The sequence below is a fragment of the Cynoglossus semilaevis genome, chromosome 11 (genome assembly GCF_000523025.1).
Source record: "Cynoglossus semilaevis isolate Cse_v1.0 chromosome 11, Cse_v1.0, whole genome shotgun sequence".
NCBI classification, from domain to species: domain Eukaryota; kingdom Metazoa; phylum Chordata; class Actinopteri; order Pleuronectiformes; family Cynoglossidae; genus Cynoglossus; species Cynoglossus semilaevis.
Window position 1 is genome coordinate 18,082,508 of NC_024317.1, and position 20,742 is coordinate 18,103,249.

At 38.8% G+C, this 20,742-nt stretch overlaps 1 protein-coding gene across 2 annotated transcripts in view; it reads left to right on the forward strand.

Annotated features, from left to right (window-relative positions):
* Positions 1-16,639, forward strand: part of LOC103386703 (potassium voltage-gated channel subfamily D member 3-like) — a 57,716-nt gene extending 41,077 nt beyond the window's left edge. The window contains exons 4-8 of one of the 2 annotated variants that reach the window (XM_017036733.2): positions 5,869-5,970; positions 6,230-6,232; positions 11,843-11,935; positions 13,096-13,349; positions 13,522-16,639. In XM_017036733.2, the coding sequence (XP_016892222.1) occupies positions 5,869-5,970; positions 6,230-6,232; positions 11,843-11,935; positions 13,096-13,349; positions 13,522-13,732 (663 nt within the window). In that variant the 3' untranslated portion in view covers positions 13,733-16,639. The remainder of the gene's footprint in view (positions 1-5,868; positions 5,971-6,229; positions 6,233-11,842; positions 11,936-13,095; positions 13,350-13,521) is intronic. The other variant, XM_008321101.3, reaches the window with a different exon arrangement.
* Positions 16,640-20,742: the final 4,103 nt, after the last annotated feature.

A 20,742-nucleotide genomic window follows, 5' to 3' on the forward strand; every position in this document is an offset into this window, starting at 1 on the left:
TCGTGTTTCAGATCTGGCTTATACAGTCCAATAATTTGTGAGAAAGTGAAGCGAACGTTTGCCCAATCACGACTCCTCAGCTCCAGTAAGGATGAATGAAATTGCTTTTCCTTTTTATAGCTTTATTCGTTATTCTGTTGTGTTTATCTTTTTTCTGTTAGATCCAATTATTTTCATTGGTTTTGTGTATGAACTTGTCCACAAAATACTGTTCATAAAAGTTTGAATAAGCAATCATCCAGGGTCCAGGAACGGATTAATCCATTTTACATTGATTCCTATGGGGAAAATAGTTTCAGTTTTCAAACTTTTTGGTTCACGGACGGCCTATACAGGTTCCATTTTGTATGACAAAATTGTGTTTTGTTTTTACATTATTATAATTCTAAGTTACAAGTGGATATTTCTCTTTACAGGTTGTACAGAGGACACATTACATTGGTATTTTTGACATCTGCAAAAAAAAAACAACAAAAACAAAAAAACTACCTGCTAGTCTATCTTACAATCACACACACACACACACACACAATTTGTTAACCTTCAAACCCATGTTCATAATATCCTTCCCTCCAAATGTTAGCCCTTCACTCACCGCACTCACCCGTTGGGCCTGACCTTTCTGAAGGCTATGTAACATGCCATTAATTCAGAAAGCAGCTGCTTACAGCTAATTGAGGAGAGAAAATGGCCAAGTTTAATCCATAGTCCTACAGAAATCCTACAGGTGAATCATTCGTTCTGTTATTATATTGATTCACGTAATTTTTTCTGCATCCATTTTAATCTGGGTGGATTGCATGCTCTCAAAAACCATTTACCTTCAGAGTTTAGCTTATTTCGCATCCCTCTTCATACCTTAATCTATACTCAATAATGGAGCTGCTGCACCGTTACAGGCGAAACAAAAGGTCAAAGTCAGAGATCTGTGTGTGAGCGTGGATGTGTTTCAGCTTGAATTAATTGGAAATATCCCCCAACACTGTTACGTGATGTGACCTCGAGCTGTTTACAGTGTAGTTTTTCACAAGTTTTAAACACCTTCAAAGTTTTGGGACCTGAAACAAATGTGTCCAGTTTAACGCTGTAGGCAGCTTCACCGGGGAGAATGGTTGATTGTTGACTTTTATCACAGGACAGACACAATCATTTCATACAGGACAGAAGACCGGAGGCGGGCTCTTTATCTCATAGCTCGGTTTTATCCGTAGTGAATTTTTGTGAAGTGTCAAATTTTGCTCCACATCTTCAATCTTTATGTCTTCTCGCAGTGAGAAAAGTTGTTGGTAGCAATTCAACAACTGAGCGACATCCATACATCCAAAAAATAGAACGTGAAAACTGATTCTCAAAAACAAAAACAGAAACAAGGATAATAATTAAATAAATCCTGCAAGGGCAGACAGAGAAATAGCTGATGCAAGGACTGGACTGAAAATATCTCAACGAGAAAAATAAAATAAAACAACTCTGCAACTTCTAAAAGACTGGAAGACCTTTGTATATTACAAAGAAATGAAATAAAATTAAATAAAAAAAAACTAAACTAAGCTTCTGTGTGTATGGGCTCACAGAATTCTGTGTAGAGAAGATGGCGCTATTGTGCCTCCCACTTAGCAATTATTTGGATGCGAGGCTGGTTATAATTAGCTTACTTTAAACGCAGCATATTATTCTTTAAATCCACATGGCTGTAGGTTTGATTGACAAATCACATAGTCAAGACTAATGTGGAATTTTTCTACACAAAATTTTAGAGCTGTCCATGCAAAATGTTTTAATCTTAAAGTAATGCAATTTAAGAAAATGTACCTTTAAATTTAAAGGTGAAGCCACCATACTTCACTATACTACGCCATTAAAGTACACCATGGCTGATTTTAATTCTCTTGTTGGGGATATAATGACTTGCAATAATCATTTCACTTGCTGCTAAGGTTGCTTCACAATCAAATACAAATACAGTACATTTACACAATAGTTCTCTCTTTTTATACCAGTTTTATGAAAAGAAAGAAAACGTTTCAGACCAAATATGGAAAAGTTAAAGTCAACACTAATGAAGTTCTCCAAGTGTTAGCAGCTCCCAGGGGCTTTAACCGTCACATTAAGTCAGTGAGAGGAGAAACTGTGAGACCGACTAACATAGGGAAGCTGTTAAAAAAACAAGTTTGAGCTGTTAAAACTTTAATTAACAAAAGGAGTACATTGTAATGCATAGATATTTTTAAGGGCAGCTGTAATAGATGTTATAAAATAATGTGATTGGAAATATTTAAAACAAAAGTTCCTTATATTTAGCACCAAAATGTGGAAATATTTAAAACAAAAGTTCCTTACATTTAGCACCAAAAAGTTCAATTTCTGCTTTACTAAAAAAAAAACGTTATGCCTCACGTTGTGTACACAGTGCGTCACTGCGATGTTCTGTGTACTTCTTTCCATTTTTACCTTGTTTTACAAAGGGTTATGAATTCACAAACACAATTATGACACACCTGTGGGCTGTGTCTGAGGAGAAGGACACAGATAAAGTGAATGTCTTAAAAAAAGAGAAAGAGTCATGATTGCTCTAGAAAGAAAACAATTTTAAGTGGAGCGCTTCCAGGGCACAGTTGTCTTCAGGCTCGAACATTTCGTGCCTTTTTATTCCGAGGATGGTTACACATTGGATGTCTCCCTGTCTGACTGTGGTCAGTAATGTTGAAGAACACATACGCGATTTGCTCGGTCAAGCCAGACCAGAGAAGAGAAAGTGAAATAATGAGTATCCATTATCACGGCAGCTGAGGAGGCCGGCTGTCTCTGTAACTGAAACTTAAAAACTTCAGCTACTTTTATAATTGTCTAAAACCACGCTCTGAAATTCTCTCTCATTATCCATCCATCTAATTTTAACACTTAATTCTGGGCACATGAGTTTGAAGAAAATCTCAGCAGACTGAGGTGAAGGTGGTTCACACCCTGGATGGTTGAACAGTCTGTAAGAAGGCTACATACGAAGGCAATCGACCAGTTACACTCACAGTTACATGTAAGGTCAATAAGAACAGTTGCATGTTTGTGGACTGGAACAACCCAGAAACGTGGACAGAACATTCCAAAGCTGGGACTAGAACCCAGGATCTTCAAGTGCTTTTGTTAAGACACAATATGAGTTGAGAAACAAAAACTAGCTTAATGACTTACTGTATTAGCTGCAGGATAAATATTTTTACCTGACCTCTTTGGTGATACAGACGGAGGGGCATGTGTTTGAGCTCCCCTAAAACTGTTGCACTTCCTACAACTAACAACAAGCTAACAAGTTACAAGCAGCTTGTTTCCATCCATCCATTCACCCATCCATCCATCCATCCATCCATCCATCCATCTATACTGCACCCACTGCAGACAGTTTGCCAGTCCATCACAGAGACACGTTAAGATAAAAACAATCATTCACACCTCATTCACACCATTGTTCCATTAAGAGTAAACAATTTACCTTCATGATTTTTGGAGTGTGGAGTGTGCTCAGGAAGTGTCCATAGAAACCAGTTATCTCTATAGCAAATGCTCATCGGTGAAAGCTATCAGAAACAATCAACTAGTCCAAATAGTTGATTCCCTGAGTCAGTACTGAAGTCCATATTAATTTTAACCACAGTGACATCAAACCTAAACTGATCCCTGCATTTCATGTTGGAAACTAAAAACTAATAATATTTCTATTATGAGTGAGGTTGGATTCCTTACAAGGCCCACAGTAATGTTCCTGGACTGACATAGTCAGTTATCCACACACATTATAGTGTGAAAAAAGGAGGCTTTGATCAGTCAGAAAATTAGACAGTGCCTCTTTGCTACATTTTTTTATTATTATTATTCCTGCTCTTTAAATAGACTCTAAGTCGAACAGTTCTCTTTCTTCTTCCTCACTTCACAGTCTGCACTTGTCCATACACACAATCATTATTTTTAATAATAATTACTATTATTACATCTGAGTCTCCAGCAGTTCTCACACCATCTCCGGGCATCTTCACTCTTTCTGACAATTTCTGTAGCATCCAAGCTAATTCTGTTATTTTCTGATATACGTCTAGGAAGCAGATATGGCTCCGTCTGTCTCCTGTTCCTGAAATGCATTTATATGACAGTGGGAGCAGCAGGACAAGGTTAAAGAAGCCTTATCACATGGGTCCAGAAGCACTCCAGGCAGTTCTGTATCATACATTCAGGCCATTTCGCAGAAATTCCCAACGTAATTTTGTCACTCATTTCCATTTTTACCCCACAGCTCTGTGCGTATATTTATTATTTCAGGCATTTGGCTCTATACAAAGGTTTTGTAAGTGTATTTTGTGTTTTTATGAATTCATGTTGGTAAACCATTGGCACTTCTTTGTGTTCAGCACTAATTTACTGAGCCATCTGTTAACTGCCTATAACTGGCAGACAAACCCAGCAACAGTACAGTACCGCTATATGGAAGACGACAGGGTCTGGATTTAAAGGTTAAAATCTTCAGCTGCAGTATTCAATTTTAAAATTATTTATTTGATTGGTTTGGGCAAAGGTTCCTGCAATTTCTTTCAGAAAATTGCAGGTCCAAGCAAAGTTGTCCATTATTTATTTCAATTCTTGTTGTTCTTTTCCCTGTGTCTACTCAAGATCGCCCTGAATTAGTGGAACAAAATAGACCAAGAGCGTCAGCATTCTGTTCTAGTAGAGTATACTGCAAATAAAAACCAAAAATATTCTAAAATATAAAAGACACTGAAAACGCTAATCACTGAGAGTTCTGTGCTGATGAAGACGTAACAAACTACATGTTTTTGACCAGTGTGAAACCCAAACCAAGAAAGAGAAAAGCCAAACGAGCAAAACAAAAATACAACTTTAAAGAAGCCTTGATTTCAAATGTGTTGGACACCTTTTGGGAAAACTGTATCATATATTGCAAGTCATACTTCCTCCACCAACCATCACCAATGCTGTAATAAGTGAATGTGGAAAGAAGAAAAAGATTGCTGCCTGAATCCAGGTTACAGAACCATGTGGAAAGATTTCCCTGAAGAGCAGAGTCACTTATAGCAGAAAATCACTTTGCCGGGTTAGAGAAACGAATGTTGAACAATTACTTAGGCATGTACTGTTTCGGCGAGTGGTTCTCTGTATTATGTGAGGCACAAGTTAGGGTAATTTGCCTGTAGAGCATCCAACAGCCTCTTTATTTCACAGTAATCAAAAACAATCTAACTACAGCTGCACATTCAATCCTTATAGACCAGTGAATGTTTTACAGGGTCATGGGTGGATCTGGAGCCAATCCTAACAATCGTTTGGTGAGGGTGGATGTTTACTACAATGCCATTTCATATTACGACCACATATAGAAACAAACACACCATTCAAACTTTCATGCTTAATATGGATGAAACCATTAACTTAATCCTTAGTGTTTTTGGACTGTTGGAGGCGCTGAAGTTCCTGAACAAAACCGATGCACACCCACAGACAGAATGCGCATAATCCATAAAGAAAGCCCATTAGTGGCAACAAAAGATCAAAGTTATAACCTGCTTCTTTGCCTTGGAAAAGAAAAACAATTAGTTAGGTTTCTATTCAACTTTGGTTAAAAATACTGTATGTTTGCTCTTATTTTTTAAATGTTAAAAACTCATGAAAAAAGGTTAAAAAAGCTAAAGATATAAATATTTAATCATATCAAATTACAACATCCTCCTAGAACTTCTTGTGAAAACACAAGTGGTAGCTGTGAAAATCACTATAGAGTCACAACAGGAGTAACAACATGACCAGTGTCCTTGCGTCACTTCTCTGACTGATGCTGTGACCTTTTCTGCTTCTATTCTCATTCAGAAAGCCCGACTAGCCAGGATAAGAATAGCCAAGTCCAACAGCGCCAACGCTTTCATCCAGACCAAACGCAACGGACTACTCAACGAACTGCTGGAACTGACGGTAAGACACACCTGTAAAACTAACATTAATTCGGCACGAGCGAACCACATGTTGTTTCTGGTGTGCTTGACTAGCTGAGAGCTAAACGTACAATATACAGGCAATACAATATAAATGATACCTTCACTGCCCTAGGAAAAAAGTTACACCAGAGTACAGTACTCTTAGCTTCACATTCACCATGAATACATTTGTCAGTTGTTCATGACCAGATTTCTCTGCACCCTTCACATCCAGTCCTACTCTCTTCTCCTTGCAGATGGTTAGTCAAATCATTTTGGATTCGATCGAGTTCGGTGTGAAAGCTCATGGCTGCCTGGAAGTGGTTAGAATTATCATATAAATGCCATCTGCGAGTGCTGAGAGACTCCCATCCCTCTGTGTCTCCACGATGAGGCTGCCAGCATCCTGGCACATCAAATTATGGTGGTGTCACTGTTGTCCGTCAGTCAGTCACGCTGCGTGGGTCTAGTGTGGGAGGGAGTGGGTTTTTTTTTTTTTTTTTTTATGAAATGACTGGTTCCCTTATAAAATATAATCTGATTAGAAGTGCTGCTGATCTTTTCCAGTTTCCCCCTGAAACCTCACACCCCACTGTGCCACAGATCAAGCCTCATCATCTTAATGGATGATTTGTTGAGAGTCTACTCAAAGATTTTTGTTTTCCTCAATATTGATTTCACCTTTTCAAAAATGTGAGCTCTGGATGTCCAAATCATATTAACATCAACCATCAATGAGAAAAAAAAAATGAAACTCTGAATTCATATTGGGTGGATACAACTGTTTCATGTATGATACCGATACTGCAACTTGGAGTATTTGCCAATGCCGATATCAATCCGACAGCTTCTTTTCTCCTCCAGCAGCCATTGCTGAGGCAATAGCGTCAATATTTGCGGCATGTTGCGCAAATTTAAGATGACAAGGTGACAAAGATATCCTCAGTAGTCTACAAAGACGGATTTCTGCCATGAAAATACTGTTTGAAGAAGTATTTTCACCCAAATAGTGGATATGGGGAGACTTTTTTTGTTTGTTTTACTAGAAGTTTTTGATTCACCCTTGTACATATAAAGCTGAGAGTTCAGCCTGATCAGTGACACACAAGATGAACTAATGGGTCTAAACACAGAATAAACAGACCTTTCCACTACATTATACTGCAGATAAAAGTGTAGCAGCAGACCTGGAAATGTCAAACTAATGTTTTTGTTTGTTTTTTTTTTGGGAGGGAGGTGGGGGTGGCTAAGTTGATGTAGCCAGTAAAATTTAAATCTGCCCACTGCTGACAATTATACCGACAAGCATGAAACCAGATGCTAATTTGTAATTTCGTAACTTCTCCCAGTGCTGAGCTCATTGTGGACAATTCTGCATATGGAAGAGCAGGGCTGATTTACAGCATGGACAGATTTTTACAGTGAACACTGACATTTACAACATCTGTCTGATTAACAGTGCTGGAGCAGCAGTGAATACACCCAATCACTGGTAAATACTCCTGGGAGTCATGTTTAATTTAAGTCAGCGATCTGCTTATAAAATATGTTTTGAAACAAAAACGTTCTTTGGATGTTTTGAAAAAAACGTTCATAAATATTTTTTTAAGAAACAATATAGGTTATCATTTACCTAATCAATCCAATCTAATTCATTTTAATTTGCTGATCACTTTAAAGCTTCCAGCTGTCGACCAAAGTGATGTTCAGATAAATACATAAAAACATTAACAACACCAAAAAACAGACACAAAATGACACACCAAAACAAATAAACTAAGAATAAAACTAAAAAAATAACTAACAAAAAATCTGACAGCCTCATCCAGGGAACAGGCGAAACAAAAGACAAGGAGGAAAGGTGGGTTTTTAAAAGGCATTTAAAACCAGACAATCCAAGAGCACGAGGACAACACAGTCACCTGAGTCAGCTGCTAAAGGAATATCATTAAAAACTTTTAAAAGTGCAGATTCAGTGCTACGTAGGGATTTGAAAGCAGATTTGAAGACCTCGAGGATGTCATGCTCTTCCAGAAAAGCCATTAGTTGACGGTAAACTAACTTCTGGACGACTTTGGAGAAAGGTAGTTTAGAGATTGGCCTAAAATTAGTGATAACTGCAGGCTCTACTGTAGACCAGGTTTTTTGATCGACGGTTGCACGACTGCATGTTAAAGATTCAGTGACCAGGTCTGAGGAAATGCTGCTATTTATGATTCTCTGAGCTGACAACCCTGTAGTTTGGACACCTCTTTAAATAGGTGAGGAGGGACAGCATTATTTGGAGAGCCTGTGGGCTTCAGCTTGTAAACAATGTCTGGTAAAAAGAACACAGTCACAGACTCAAAGCTGTCAAAGAGACAGGAGACAGAACTGAGCAGCAGTGGAAGGGTTAATGATACGGCAGCGTCGAGCAGTAGCGCCAGATTTAACTGTAGTACAGCCGAGAGCAACCTCCAATGATACAGGGCAATGATGCGAGTTCAGAACTGGCAACCCATATGATACAACAATATCTAGTGCGTCCGCGTTCATGTGTGGTAGACGACGCAGTACACAGAAGCAGCTCAAATAAACTCCGTTCAAAGCTGGTAAACGACTATGATGACAGCTGCTTACCTTTACTTGACTCTTGAAAACAGTCGGTGTTCCTCCTCCTCTACTTCACAAACGTCCAGTCCAAGTCCACGAAGAAGTCCAATCTTCGGGATGTGAATAAATCCTTTGAAACAAATGTCTTGTTCGCCAGCGATCTGCCATTTGCCAGGCCAACTCTGGTGGTAGCCGCTGGGTCCGCGACGTTAGCCTCCAGTGAAGCCCGACACAGAGGCCGCAGGTTTCGGTGGTTCACCCCACGGAAACGAGTACGAGGGGAACAGGGTCCGCGGGCCTTGAACATCTCAGCCGGGCCGATGACAGGTGCCAGCCAGGCACCGAGCGGCGGTGAACAAAGAAGTGAGGCATCGATTCACGATAGTCCAAGAACTATTGAAGGACCACACCAGACGAGCCTTAGCCTCAACCGGCGTCGAGAACGCTTACGGAAGTGGAGCCATGTTGCGCTAGAGGCGTGTCGGGATGCTCACCAGGTGCGTGGGCAAAATGCCACGCCCACAATGAACGAATTTCGTCAGACCTAAGGACCTCAAGATCCAGCAGTGGGTCGACATTAAAAGCATTCAACAACAACAGTCAAAAAGAACAGCACAAATACACACATTAGAGCCAGTGACTGACGGCAGGTCACACACACACCGGTGCCATCTTACTAAGCAACTATCAACAATTTATAGATGACTTAGTTGAAGCTAATGAGGGTTAGGTCAGGTTAGGACAGAAACTCAAGTATGAATCTTCTTCGTCTTTGCACATGTTTACCTTTCCTCTCTCAGCTTAGCTGGGGATTTGATTTACATGACTATGAGGCTGAGTCATACTGGCAAAGCCTGCTGTGGAGCTTTCTGTCTTCTCCTATTTTCATTTCCCCCCATGACAGGAAGAAACATTTAACCAAATTCCAAATTTAATTCAATAATAAAAGTAGAAAATGGAAAAAAGAAAGTTGGAAAAAAGGTAATTTTCCTATTTGAAAATAACAACATTTTCTATATATCGATCAGTGACACAACATTTCACCAAAAATAATTAATGTTTTGCCAAAACGTAGAAAAAATATTTAGAAATTATCCACAAACCTTACAAAATGTAATAACATTACCCTGGACATGATTGAAAATGTCCCCCAAACCTTTTTTTTTTATCAGGTGCAGAATAAAACAGCAAGATAAACCTGCACAAGTGTCATGATCTGCCCCTGGGCCAGGCTTTGAATAATCTATGAGTACTTCCAAAATGTACTGCGTGATAGATACCCTACAGAACTCTTTAAGACAAATAACACAACCAAAAAATTGGTCTCTTCCACTGATTTCAGCACGACTAACATTAAAACACTACTAGGTTATTCATTAACAAAGCCACGTTGTACAATAAGGTAGTACTCAAACTGGCAACACAATTTAGAGACTACACATAAATATACTTCATAATGTAATGGTGGTATTCAACAACTAAGTAACTCCCCCTCTCTTAATGTGAATAAAATGCCCCATGTACCAGTAGGAGAGGATAGGTGAGATACCAGAGGTGGTACACGCACCCTAGTTTGAGAACCCCTGTAACACATTATAGGCTGTACTAATATCGTTTCTTGTTAATCCCAGTGCAAGAATAACATTGTTGTGCTCAGTCATGTGATCGAGCTCACACCAAACCTAATTGCAGAGATGTGGCCACTGAAGAGGCCTGTTAGTGAAATGAAAAAGTATTCATCTTTCTTATTAACGTGAACGTGAGCGTGATCACGCTACATATGTGCTTTTCTCTCTTTCATGCGCCAAGCCCTGGTGGTACGTCTCTCTGAGGTATACAAAATATCTGTGATCGCTGCTGCGCCTGCGGGTAAATCCACACACTGAGACATCATGAGGGCGTATTGTTCTCCTGCCTCCATCTCTGCTATTGTTCATGCGCGTGGAACCCGAATGAAGAGTCCTTGGGCTCAACTGCCTCCTACTCCAATCCTTTGAGGGACAGTGTGCTCTGTGGGGAGGGAATTAATTTGTTTTCCGCTTTCATGTTATTTGGCAATTTTGATTACTTGGAGACTAAGATTTTTGAAGCCTGACTGAAACAAAGTTGAGTTTCTAGAAAGACCAAAAGCATGTCTTTATATCTGTTGTTTTCCTTATTCTCGAGCCTTATATACCAATTAGTGTTAATGTCCTTTTAATTTTATTAAGTTTTGAAATTAAACACATTTTAATGTTTTATTTCTCTTTGGACAAAAGACAAATTTTACACCAGTGCATTCAAACCCAATTTTTTCTAAAGTTCTTACAGTAGTAGAGTAATTCTTCTATCTCAGTGGTTCTCAAACTGTGGTACACGTACCACAGTGGTACGCAAGAATTCTTTAGTGGTACGTGGGGAAAATTCATTTTTTCACATTTACATTTTCAATTGAATAAATCTGAACGACTATCCTAAAGTGCTCTCGTGAGCCTCAAGGGAGACGCTCCTCATTCTTACTCCCTCAAATGGTTCAAAAACCATTATTTATTAATTGCAAATTATTTGTCTTCATTCATTTATGACAGTGACAGGATGAACAATTGGATATGCCCTCACTAGGTAGCAGCAGAATATTATTAAAAAAAATTAAAAAGAGAGACTCTTCCAGTTTGTCTTTATTCAAATCCTGCAAGTATGTCAAGGTTGTGTTCAACTAAACAGGCCAGGGTTTCACACTGAGTAAGCAAGAATCATTATAATTAATTACATATATGTTTAGGACAATTCATTTAATGGTGCACTAAGGGATTTTTCTTTTGTAAAATATGTGACACGACGCATCTCTCTCAGTTGTGGAGAACTGAGGAAGACGTGTCAACAGTGCTGATAGAGAAAGTTACGATAATTTATATAAACTCTAGGAGAAAGTTCTACTGAAGCAGGTTTAACAAGGATAATTATAGTTATAATGACACAAGATGCAGCAAAGGAATCCGATTATAAACACATCACTTAACAAGCAGCACAGCAGCTAATGGATCAACTCACACCATGCAAGAAAGTGCTCCATTATGGAACTAATTATCCAGAAAATTGTTTGAAAGTCAACAACAGTAGTTGTGGGCTCTCTGCCGGCAGAACGCGCCACTGACTTCTTATTATTGAAGACCAAATGATTTAACACGTGCACAGGTATTTGGGCAGCAAAATTGATATGCATAAAGTAATTCACATCCAATAAACCTTATGGTGACTGTGTCTGCGTGTGTGTGTCTGTGTGCGTGTGTGTGTGTCAGGGTACAGAGGAAGATGAGCAGAAGCTGACCAAATCCACCTCACTGTTAGAGAGCCAACACCACCACCTACTGCACTGTCTGGAGAAAACCACTGTGAGTGAACACCTAAACCAGGGGTCACCAATCTTTCTGTAACTGAGAGCTACTACAAGGGCACTCAGTAATACAGAGAGCTACTTGTTTGATACAGACTTCCCGAACAATGTCATAATAATCAGTTCTGGGACATATAATGCTAGACACTCTTCTTACCATCGTCATTGCACCCATTTGAATATCATTACAGGTGGAACTGGTTCAAAAAGCACAGTAACAGTACAATTGTTGACCCTCTTGTTGACTAGTTTTATTTTAGAACATAGCCCACGGGCAACTGAGGTAGTCCAGGGGGGCTACCAGGTGACCCCGGGCACCACGTTGGTGACCCCTGACCTAAACCCTTGAGTTCATATTGCACACATGGAAATAAATAGTAACAACTAAAAAAATATCTAAATCTGTTATTTAATGTAATGCATTTGATACTTCATCAAACTGAAAGGTTAGAGACAGATTTTTGTGTTTTCTCTGTGGATGCACCAATCCCACTCAGTCACAATAAGCTGGCTTTGAGTGACGGCCAATACTTGATAGCGAATAGATACCAATAATAATCTCTTTTTTTAAGTTATATAAAATATAGCAGCTGAAACAGAGAGGGGCTTAACTTAACTTTAAATGTGAAAAAAATTAAGACTTTTGATTTTGTTTTAATAAATATTCAGTGGAAAAAAGAAAAGAAATCAAAAGCCAATGACCATAAAAAAAATCACAATCTTAACATTTTGTATTAATTAGTATAAAGAAAGGAACTAAAAGATTAAGCGATACCAGAAGGTCACACTGATTTTTTTTCTATTTTTTCTCTCATTCACTTTTCACTTTTCTATTTATGTTGAATCGCTTTGGGAGCTGCTATTACTTGTTGACGTTTTGCTGATTAAAATCTCTAAGCTGCTCTACAGTCTCCATTCACTGCCGACTGATTTTCCTCTTCACAACCTAAACACAAATCTGTCTATAAAGAACCATGTTTATGTTCTGTGTAGAACTAGGCTCCGCAATAGTGGTGCGCATACTTATCATATATGATTAATATAAGCTTTTTTAATTTGCACTTGAAAGATCTGTTACTACAAATAAACGTAGTATACGTAGTATTGTATTTTGAATTTTTTAATCTCTGACATGTCAAATCCTGTCTCCCTCTTCAGGCTCATGAGTTCGTGGATGAGCTGATGTATGAGAGGAACTGTTTGGAGACAGCCCTGCAGACGTTCTCCTCACGCAGTCCATCCATATCCAGCCATGACAGCTCGGTGACGACCTGTTGTGCCTGCAGAGCCAAGAAACACTCCTCACTGCCCAACACCAGCCTCACCCACCCCATCGCAGCACAGCAGGGCCCCCTGCAGGAGCTTAGTGCTATACACATCCAGTGTGGTGACCCACCTTCACACACAGCCAGGTTATTCTCACAGCACACACACACACTGACACTAACTGCCTTAGTTGAACTCGTCAGAATTGAATCACGCAGCACAGATTCAAGTAGTAATTGACTTATTTGGTGCAGTGGCCTAAAAAGAGTACAAATGAATTGTTGTGGCCTTAATGGATCAACCTTTTTTCTCCTCCAGTCGTTCAAACCTCAATCTGAAAAGTGACGACAGCTGCAGGATCAATTGCAAAAGCGGGCGAATCACCACGGCCATCATTAGTCTCCCAGCACCTCCAGCACTGACGGACGGTGATGGACTGCACGGGCCCCCGCAGAGGAGGCCGCCCCCCACCATCCAGACAACGACAAGCTCAGCAGGCAGCAACATTGTGAAAGTGTCTGCTCTGTGACAGACATGCAGCTCCACAGGATGAAACTCAGAGGATGTGGAAGTGGAAGGTGATCCTACCATGACTTACAGTAGGATGACCTCCCTGGACCAGGGTCACGGCCAGGAAGTCATCAGCTGATATGATGAAGACGTGACGTGATGTAATGTGGAGACTTTGCTGAGGTAGATGGTTATTGTACATACGTGCACTGTGTGTCACGCGCTCATTCTGTTGTGTTTGTACTGTGGAATGTATTGTGACCCATCGCATTCTCGATCAAGATTTTTTGTTAAAAAAAAATAATTAAAAAAAGCTGTAAAAACATCAGCACAGGCTGCCACAAAAATCTGCACAGACAGTGGTTCTCCAACTTTTCATACTGCGTACCACCTCCTAATGTGGTTCTCTAAGTACCATCACTAAAATGATTAGACTATTTAGGAGCTAATGCTACACATGTTACGGAAATTCAAATCTTAGCGCACAAACACGCAGAGCGGAAATGAGATTGTACTACAACAGCTGTATTTAAAAACCAAGCAACCCCCCTCATCTAACTGCCAATCAGATTCCCCCCACATACCACTAGAGGGTGCCCACTAATGGCACAAGGCCATAGTTTGAGAACCACTGGGCTAATTAAAAACACGCAAAACTGTTTTCAAAAAGAACCTTTTGATGACGTGAATGTGTAAACAGAAAGAGAACTTTTTTTTTCTTCAATTTTATTGGTCGTGACGGTGAAGTGCATATTTTAAGCATTTAAAAATAAAAACAGGCAGACACATCATCCACGACTCCCCCGTCAGGGACTTGTGATTTTATTGTTCATCTGTTCAACATGTCATCGAAACTGAAAAGAGACTGTCAGGTTTTTTTTGGAGCTTAGAATGTTTTTTGTTTTTTTTCAGATATTTGAAACTGAATGTGATTAAATGTTCAGTGAATGCAGCGAATGTTTTCTAGTTAATATTATTTGGTGGAGAAACTTAAATTTCAGAGAGCAAAGAAAAAGTGAAAAGAAATCCTGTAGTTTCAGTGACATAACTATAATCTACATGTTCAGGATCAGGCCAAATGTATTTCTCTCCAATAAATACTTTATACAACATGTGTTTCAAATGCACAGCTGGGCTATAAATCATTAATTCCTTATTGATTTAGATTGTGATGTGCAATAATATGCAGGTTAAAGACAAAATTGCAAAAGTACTACTGTGAAACCACACGACGTGAAATGAGCCAAACTAGTTTTGGGGGAAATCTTCCACTCCTGAAGAAAGAACACTGTGCTGTTTTATGTTGATGATCAAAGCTGTTATTTCCCATGGTGCCTAGAGTGCGTTACATCAGTTTGAACTATTTTGTGTCCTGAATATTCTCAGCGCTTCTAAAACAACTGAGAAAACAAGTCACCAATGACTACCAGGGCTGTATAAAGAGACATTTCTTAACTTTGTTTTAAAGTTAGCTACAAATAGTTCACATTGACCCAGACCCCAAAGGTCAATATCCAGTTAAAGGTCACAGTTTCTGCTAGTTTTATTTATTTTTCCAACTCGGCCATTCCTCACACCAGCTTCAAAATTGGTTCTGACATTTGTGATTAAAACAATAATTCCAATAATCACCAATGGTTTTGTAGAATTAGTTCAAATGGATTCACTTCTCCATTAGGATTAAAGACAGTCTCAGTAAGCCCACACAGAAACTGCAAAAACAACTAAACCAAACAACCACATCCTGAAGGGGACATCTTATGCAGCTCCTATGGCAATAAATGTGTTTTCATATAATGTTTTAACATGTTTAAGTCTAAAAAAACCCACACGATTACGCACAGTTAGGATTTTAACTCAGCTTAAATATATTAAAATATACACGCAATGTCACCTAGAAGAATTCAAAAACGGAACAAGTCTCATTGTACAATTTAAAATGCAGATTATTAAAAAATTCAGCCCAAAACAGTAACGTAGCATCAGAAAATAAACAAACGGACTAAATGGATCTGATGATGTTAGTGAGTCTGATAACAGTCAGCGTTCAGAACTGGGGATGGAGACGTGTGTGTCCACTCCACGACAGAGTCATTTTGTATAATATGTCTCCTTTAAGATCAACAAAGTTCCTAACCACACTAAAAAAAACTGTGACTTTCTTACCACAACTAAAAATGGACTTCAGCTGTGACATTAAAGCTTTTTGTTTTTGTTTTTTGGTGGACCTGAGAACGACGGCTGATTCAACAGGATCTGTTTTATGTTCTTAACATTTATGTTCCTTCCTGCTGCAGTGTTGTTCAGTGATTGTTTGTGACTTCTTCCTCCTCACTGTGCTATGGTGTGTTGCAGTGTCAAAAAAAAAACTGTTGTTTTTTTTTTGTTCTTTGCTTTAATAAAAGATTAACCTTCAAATGTGTTTCAGTCCTGATGACGCTCTATTCCTTCCTGCTGTACTTGTGAGCTTTCTGTTGGCCTCTTATTTCTGTGTTTGTTGCTGTTCTGAAATGAAGGTGAAAGTGTTTGTGTCCAAACGGTCACTTTTCTATCATTTCTTCTTTGCTGCTATCTGAAAATCGCAACAAGGACGAACCCTTTAGATATGTTTTCCTCTCTCTCCACTGGCTCAGCTGACAATGATGGACATCTGGACACTCATGCACACAGAAGACATTTGTGCGATGGCTCGGGTCAGACGGGGTTTTGTCTGACGTGGTGATGACTTCATGTAAAAAGTGTTCATGTTAAAAACGGACTGTGGAGTTCACTGTGGGAGGCCATTGTTCTAGAAGAATCCCGCCATTAATGTTTCCATTCTTTTTATCCTTCTGGGCGGAGCTTTGTTTTTGTCTGTGTTTACAGTACACTGTCAGTTTGACTTTAACAACTATGAAGTGAAATTAAAACATGTCACAGAAAATCACCACTCCTCCCTTCGCCGTTTTTTATTTTATTTGGTCATGTGTAATAATGTCATTACTATTGTAATAAGAGGCATGTTTACATAAATTAATGACTTTGTGTCCATTTGCATACAATAATAGCTGTGTATGCTAAATAGCAAACACTAAAAGTGTCGATTAGACATAAAATGGCAAAACCACTAGACGATGGCGATTAATCTAAATTACCACTAGATGGCAGTGTAGCATATTTTACCAGCGTGCATAGCGCTAAGCTAATTTGTTATTTAACGTGTTATTGATTAATGTTGACTTTATAATAACGTAATATTGACTGCAGTTCAGTGGATAAAAATGTATTTGATGTAAAGTTTTATTCTTAAAAAGACGGAGTGGTTGCCAACGCAGTACATTTGATTAGCAATCAAGACATCAGAGTCTTTTTTTTGGTAGAAGAATGATTATAAACTGCAAATATTTTATAGTCATTACATGTCAACCATACTTAAGTTTTTAAAGAATGTTTTTTCGTATTTCATTCCCCTCTCTTTTGCTCCAATGATGCACAATATCACTGAGACCACAGCTAACCCCTGTGAACTCACATTAACTCATTTGTAAACAATAGGTTTAATATCCGTATGTTGTTGTATTGCTGTAGAGAAGCGGTGGTCAGTGTGTGTGTGCAGAGCAGGTAGAAAAGGTGTTTTGAGATAAGGATGATGAAGACGATGCTGACGATGAGGATGAATAACCAGACACTGACCTTTCCTGACATGCCATTTCTTTATGATCTAAGTCTATGTCACTGATGTGGTTTGAAGTACATATTTGTCAGGTGAGGCCTGACAGTTGCTGCAGTTATCTGCCAGACATGACATCATCACGGAGGCTCCTGTTTCCTGACAACAGGCAGCACAACACTCGTTATTCACAGAGTGAAGGGATTGTTGATGACCTCAGCATGTAAATACTCTGACGAACAGTTCATCAGATAATTAATATAAACATTAAACAGGGTGGACTGGAGCTGATCTAACAATTCCCTGAGAATTTACAGTGATCCACTCAAGCTGCTGGTCACATTTCTACCTAGTATATCACAGTAAAAAGGAACAGGAAACATGGCGTGTGTATTGTATATTTTCTAAAGAAAATTTCTAGGAAACTCAAAAACCCCAAACAGGAAGTAAAACCCCAAATCAAACTGACAGATAGCATTTGAGCATGACAGCTTTGATTCTGTCTTAATCACTGTTCATAAAAGACAAATCTGAACTGGTTTCTGTTTACAACTGAAACACAGTCAGACTGTGTGTGTGTGTGTGAAATGACGTAACAGTGAAAAAATCCTCACACCTAATCAGAGCTAATTCATCCATCATTGTTTCTGCTCCTGATTCATTCACGTCTGAAATCAAAGATTTGAGCCTAAATCCTCTCAAACCTAAACACAGAGTGACTCAATGACAGGATTTAATCCCTGTCTGCAGCGATTAGATGGTTTCTGTTGATGCAGGTCCAGCGCTGAGTAATCGGAGGAATAATGTTCTAATTCCAGACTAACACACGCTGATAGTGGGAAAGAAAGCCAACAATACGCAGGGTTTTAACAGTGAATGAAAACAGGCTATTTTTAGGTGCTATTCTTCATCAACTTTACAAAGTTAGGAATATAATTTATTTACTGGGAAAAATCTTAAACATAAACTGGGATAATCTGGGCGGAGCTACATGACACAACAAGATTTTATTGACACAGATCTGCAGCTGTTTCGTTGCTGAATCCTGATTGGTGCGTTCAAATGTGTGACTCGCCTGCTTTGAGTTAGTTGATGTGGTGTGTAAATATGTCAGTTTCAGTCCATAAACAAGTTTTCTTTTACTTTTGAGATTTTGGATCACATGCAATCTGACAGTTCATTGTCTTTTACTCAGGTTAAAATAAACAGCCAGTACTACCCAGTAAGTATTTACACAGTATACAACAGAGTGTTGTTATTGGACTTAATTTTAATTTATATTAAAACTAGAAAAGCAACTTTTTTTATTACATCACTAAAATCTGATGTGTAAAAACTGTTAAGGAATTCCATAACATAAAAAATGGCTGCCATACAGTTGTTGTAACGCTGAATCTAACACCAGTTTTCTAAATCTGCAGTAGTACAACAGCAGGAAATCCTGTCACACCAACGCTGCGAATATTTATGAGAGGATCAAGTATGAAGCTCACACAGATGTTCACAGGCTTTATTCACTTCCACAGATTCAGATTTTTTTTCTCATCTTTCTAAAACCACTTCACCCATCTGGGAAAAATCTCCCACATCAGAGCTGATAATAAAACTGAAAGACAGAGGCGGGTCAGAGAGAAGGAAGAGGCTGCTCTGACTGTTGGACTGAAACATGCTGCGGTCAAATATCGAGAAACTCTGGGCAGATTAAGAAATACATTAATATTTATATTTAATATAATTTTTTGTCATTTGTTTTAAAGAAACCTTTAAATTATGACAGACAACGGTCAGCCTGTTGTGGTCGTACATCAGATCGGATGAAGCTGCAGTTCATCTAGATATGTTGGTACAAAACTAGATTTGGTTGAAATCTCTGATTTCCTTTTATCTTCATCCTTCATCTTATCCAATGTGACACACTGAAATTGAAAATTTAATTAAATACTCTGTTTTATGGAGTAAAGTAGGGCAGATAAATAAAACTGGATTTGATATCTGTTAGTACATTTACACGCTATTTTATTAAGACAAGTCATGTATTCAAATTGGGTCAACAGATAAATAATAGTTGATACAAGATAAGGGAGTGGATACTAATACCATTTGATTATGTTAACATAAAATGGAAAGTTCAAACAACTAAGTGAAATGGTTTGAAACAACACATGTTTTGTCATTGTGATAACTAAACTCTTGTTGGAAGAACTGACTCAGGATTTTGAGGCAGCCCTTCGGGTTAAAGTTTACAGTTCATTCCAATGAGGTTTAATATGCAGGTCACACTGCAGAGGCCAGGGGTTCAGGTGCTTCCTATACGACCTCAGCAATGGTGGTCAGGAAACTGTCCCTACACATGTCCTTTTGTGAAACACATGGCTTCGCTTAGAAACATCCTCCTTAAACTTCCTCCTTCAGTTTTATGTGCTTCTCTAGAGTTTTTTTTTCTTTTTTACTTCCACTCCGTAGGTCTAAACACAAAACCCATTCCCAGAAAAGGGAACAGAGTTTCTTTATAGATCCAGTAATCTGCAGCACCATTACTGTAACTACTGTAGCGTAGGCAGACATTGGTGAATAAAAATAAAAATGATTAAATGTAAACATCCCACGCAATAACACCTCATCTTCTCACCACTCTCCACCAAACCTTTTTGTGTATTTTTATGACTTATGTGCATCGTGTGTTTTCTTGTCGTGACTAGCTAATTTTAGGTGCATTACTGCCACCTACTGGGCTGGAGTGAGTACCAGTTGTCCATCATTATTATGCCTATAAGAGTAAACCTACTTAACTTGTAAATTCACACTTGCTCCATATATATGTGTAATTATTATTATGTTCACTTGACTTTTTGTATTTGAAATATTACTAATGAATTAAATACTAACACAGTGTTTCCCTTTTTTTCTGGGGACCCGTAGGTATTTTAAAAGTCACAAACCTTCGCGACCCAAGTCAACAGACATTATTTGTAAACTCCTGGGAAACATGATACGAGACGACCCCCCACCCCAAAAAAACGCTTGCGACCCCCCTGAGGGTCGCGACCCAGTCTTTGAGAAACAATGTGCTAATGTGACATTTGTAAAACCTTACAATATATTAAACATCGCCCTTTCAGTTCTTGACATTGACAAACTGTTTTCACAGTAGGTTAAGTTCGATCTTTTTCTGGTTAATGTTTAAGTGAATTAGTGATTCCTGCCTTGTAAATATACCAGCCTATCAGGGACAGCAGATCCATACTAGAGAATGGAGAATTTTCTATATAGGCGACAGGGTGAACTGTGTGAAACCTTGATTCAAGACTGGTCCAGCTGTTACAGAGACAGAGCGAGAGAGGGAGGGAGAGAGAGAGAGAGAGAGAGGGAGAAAAAGAGAG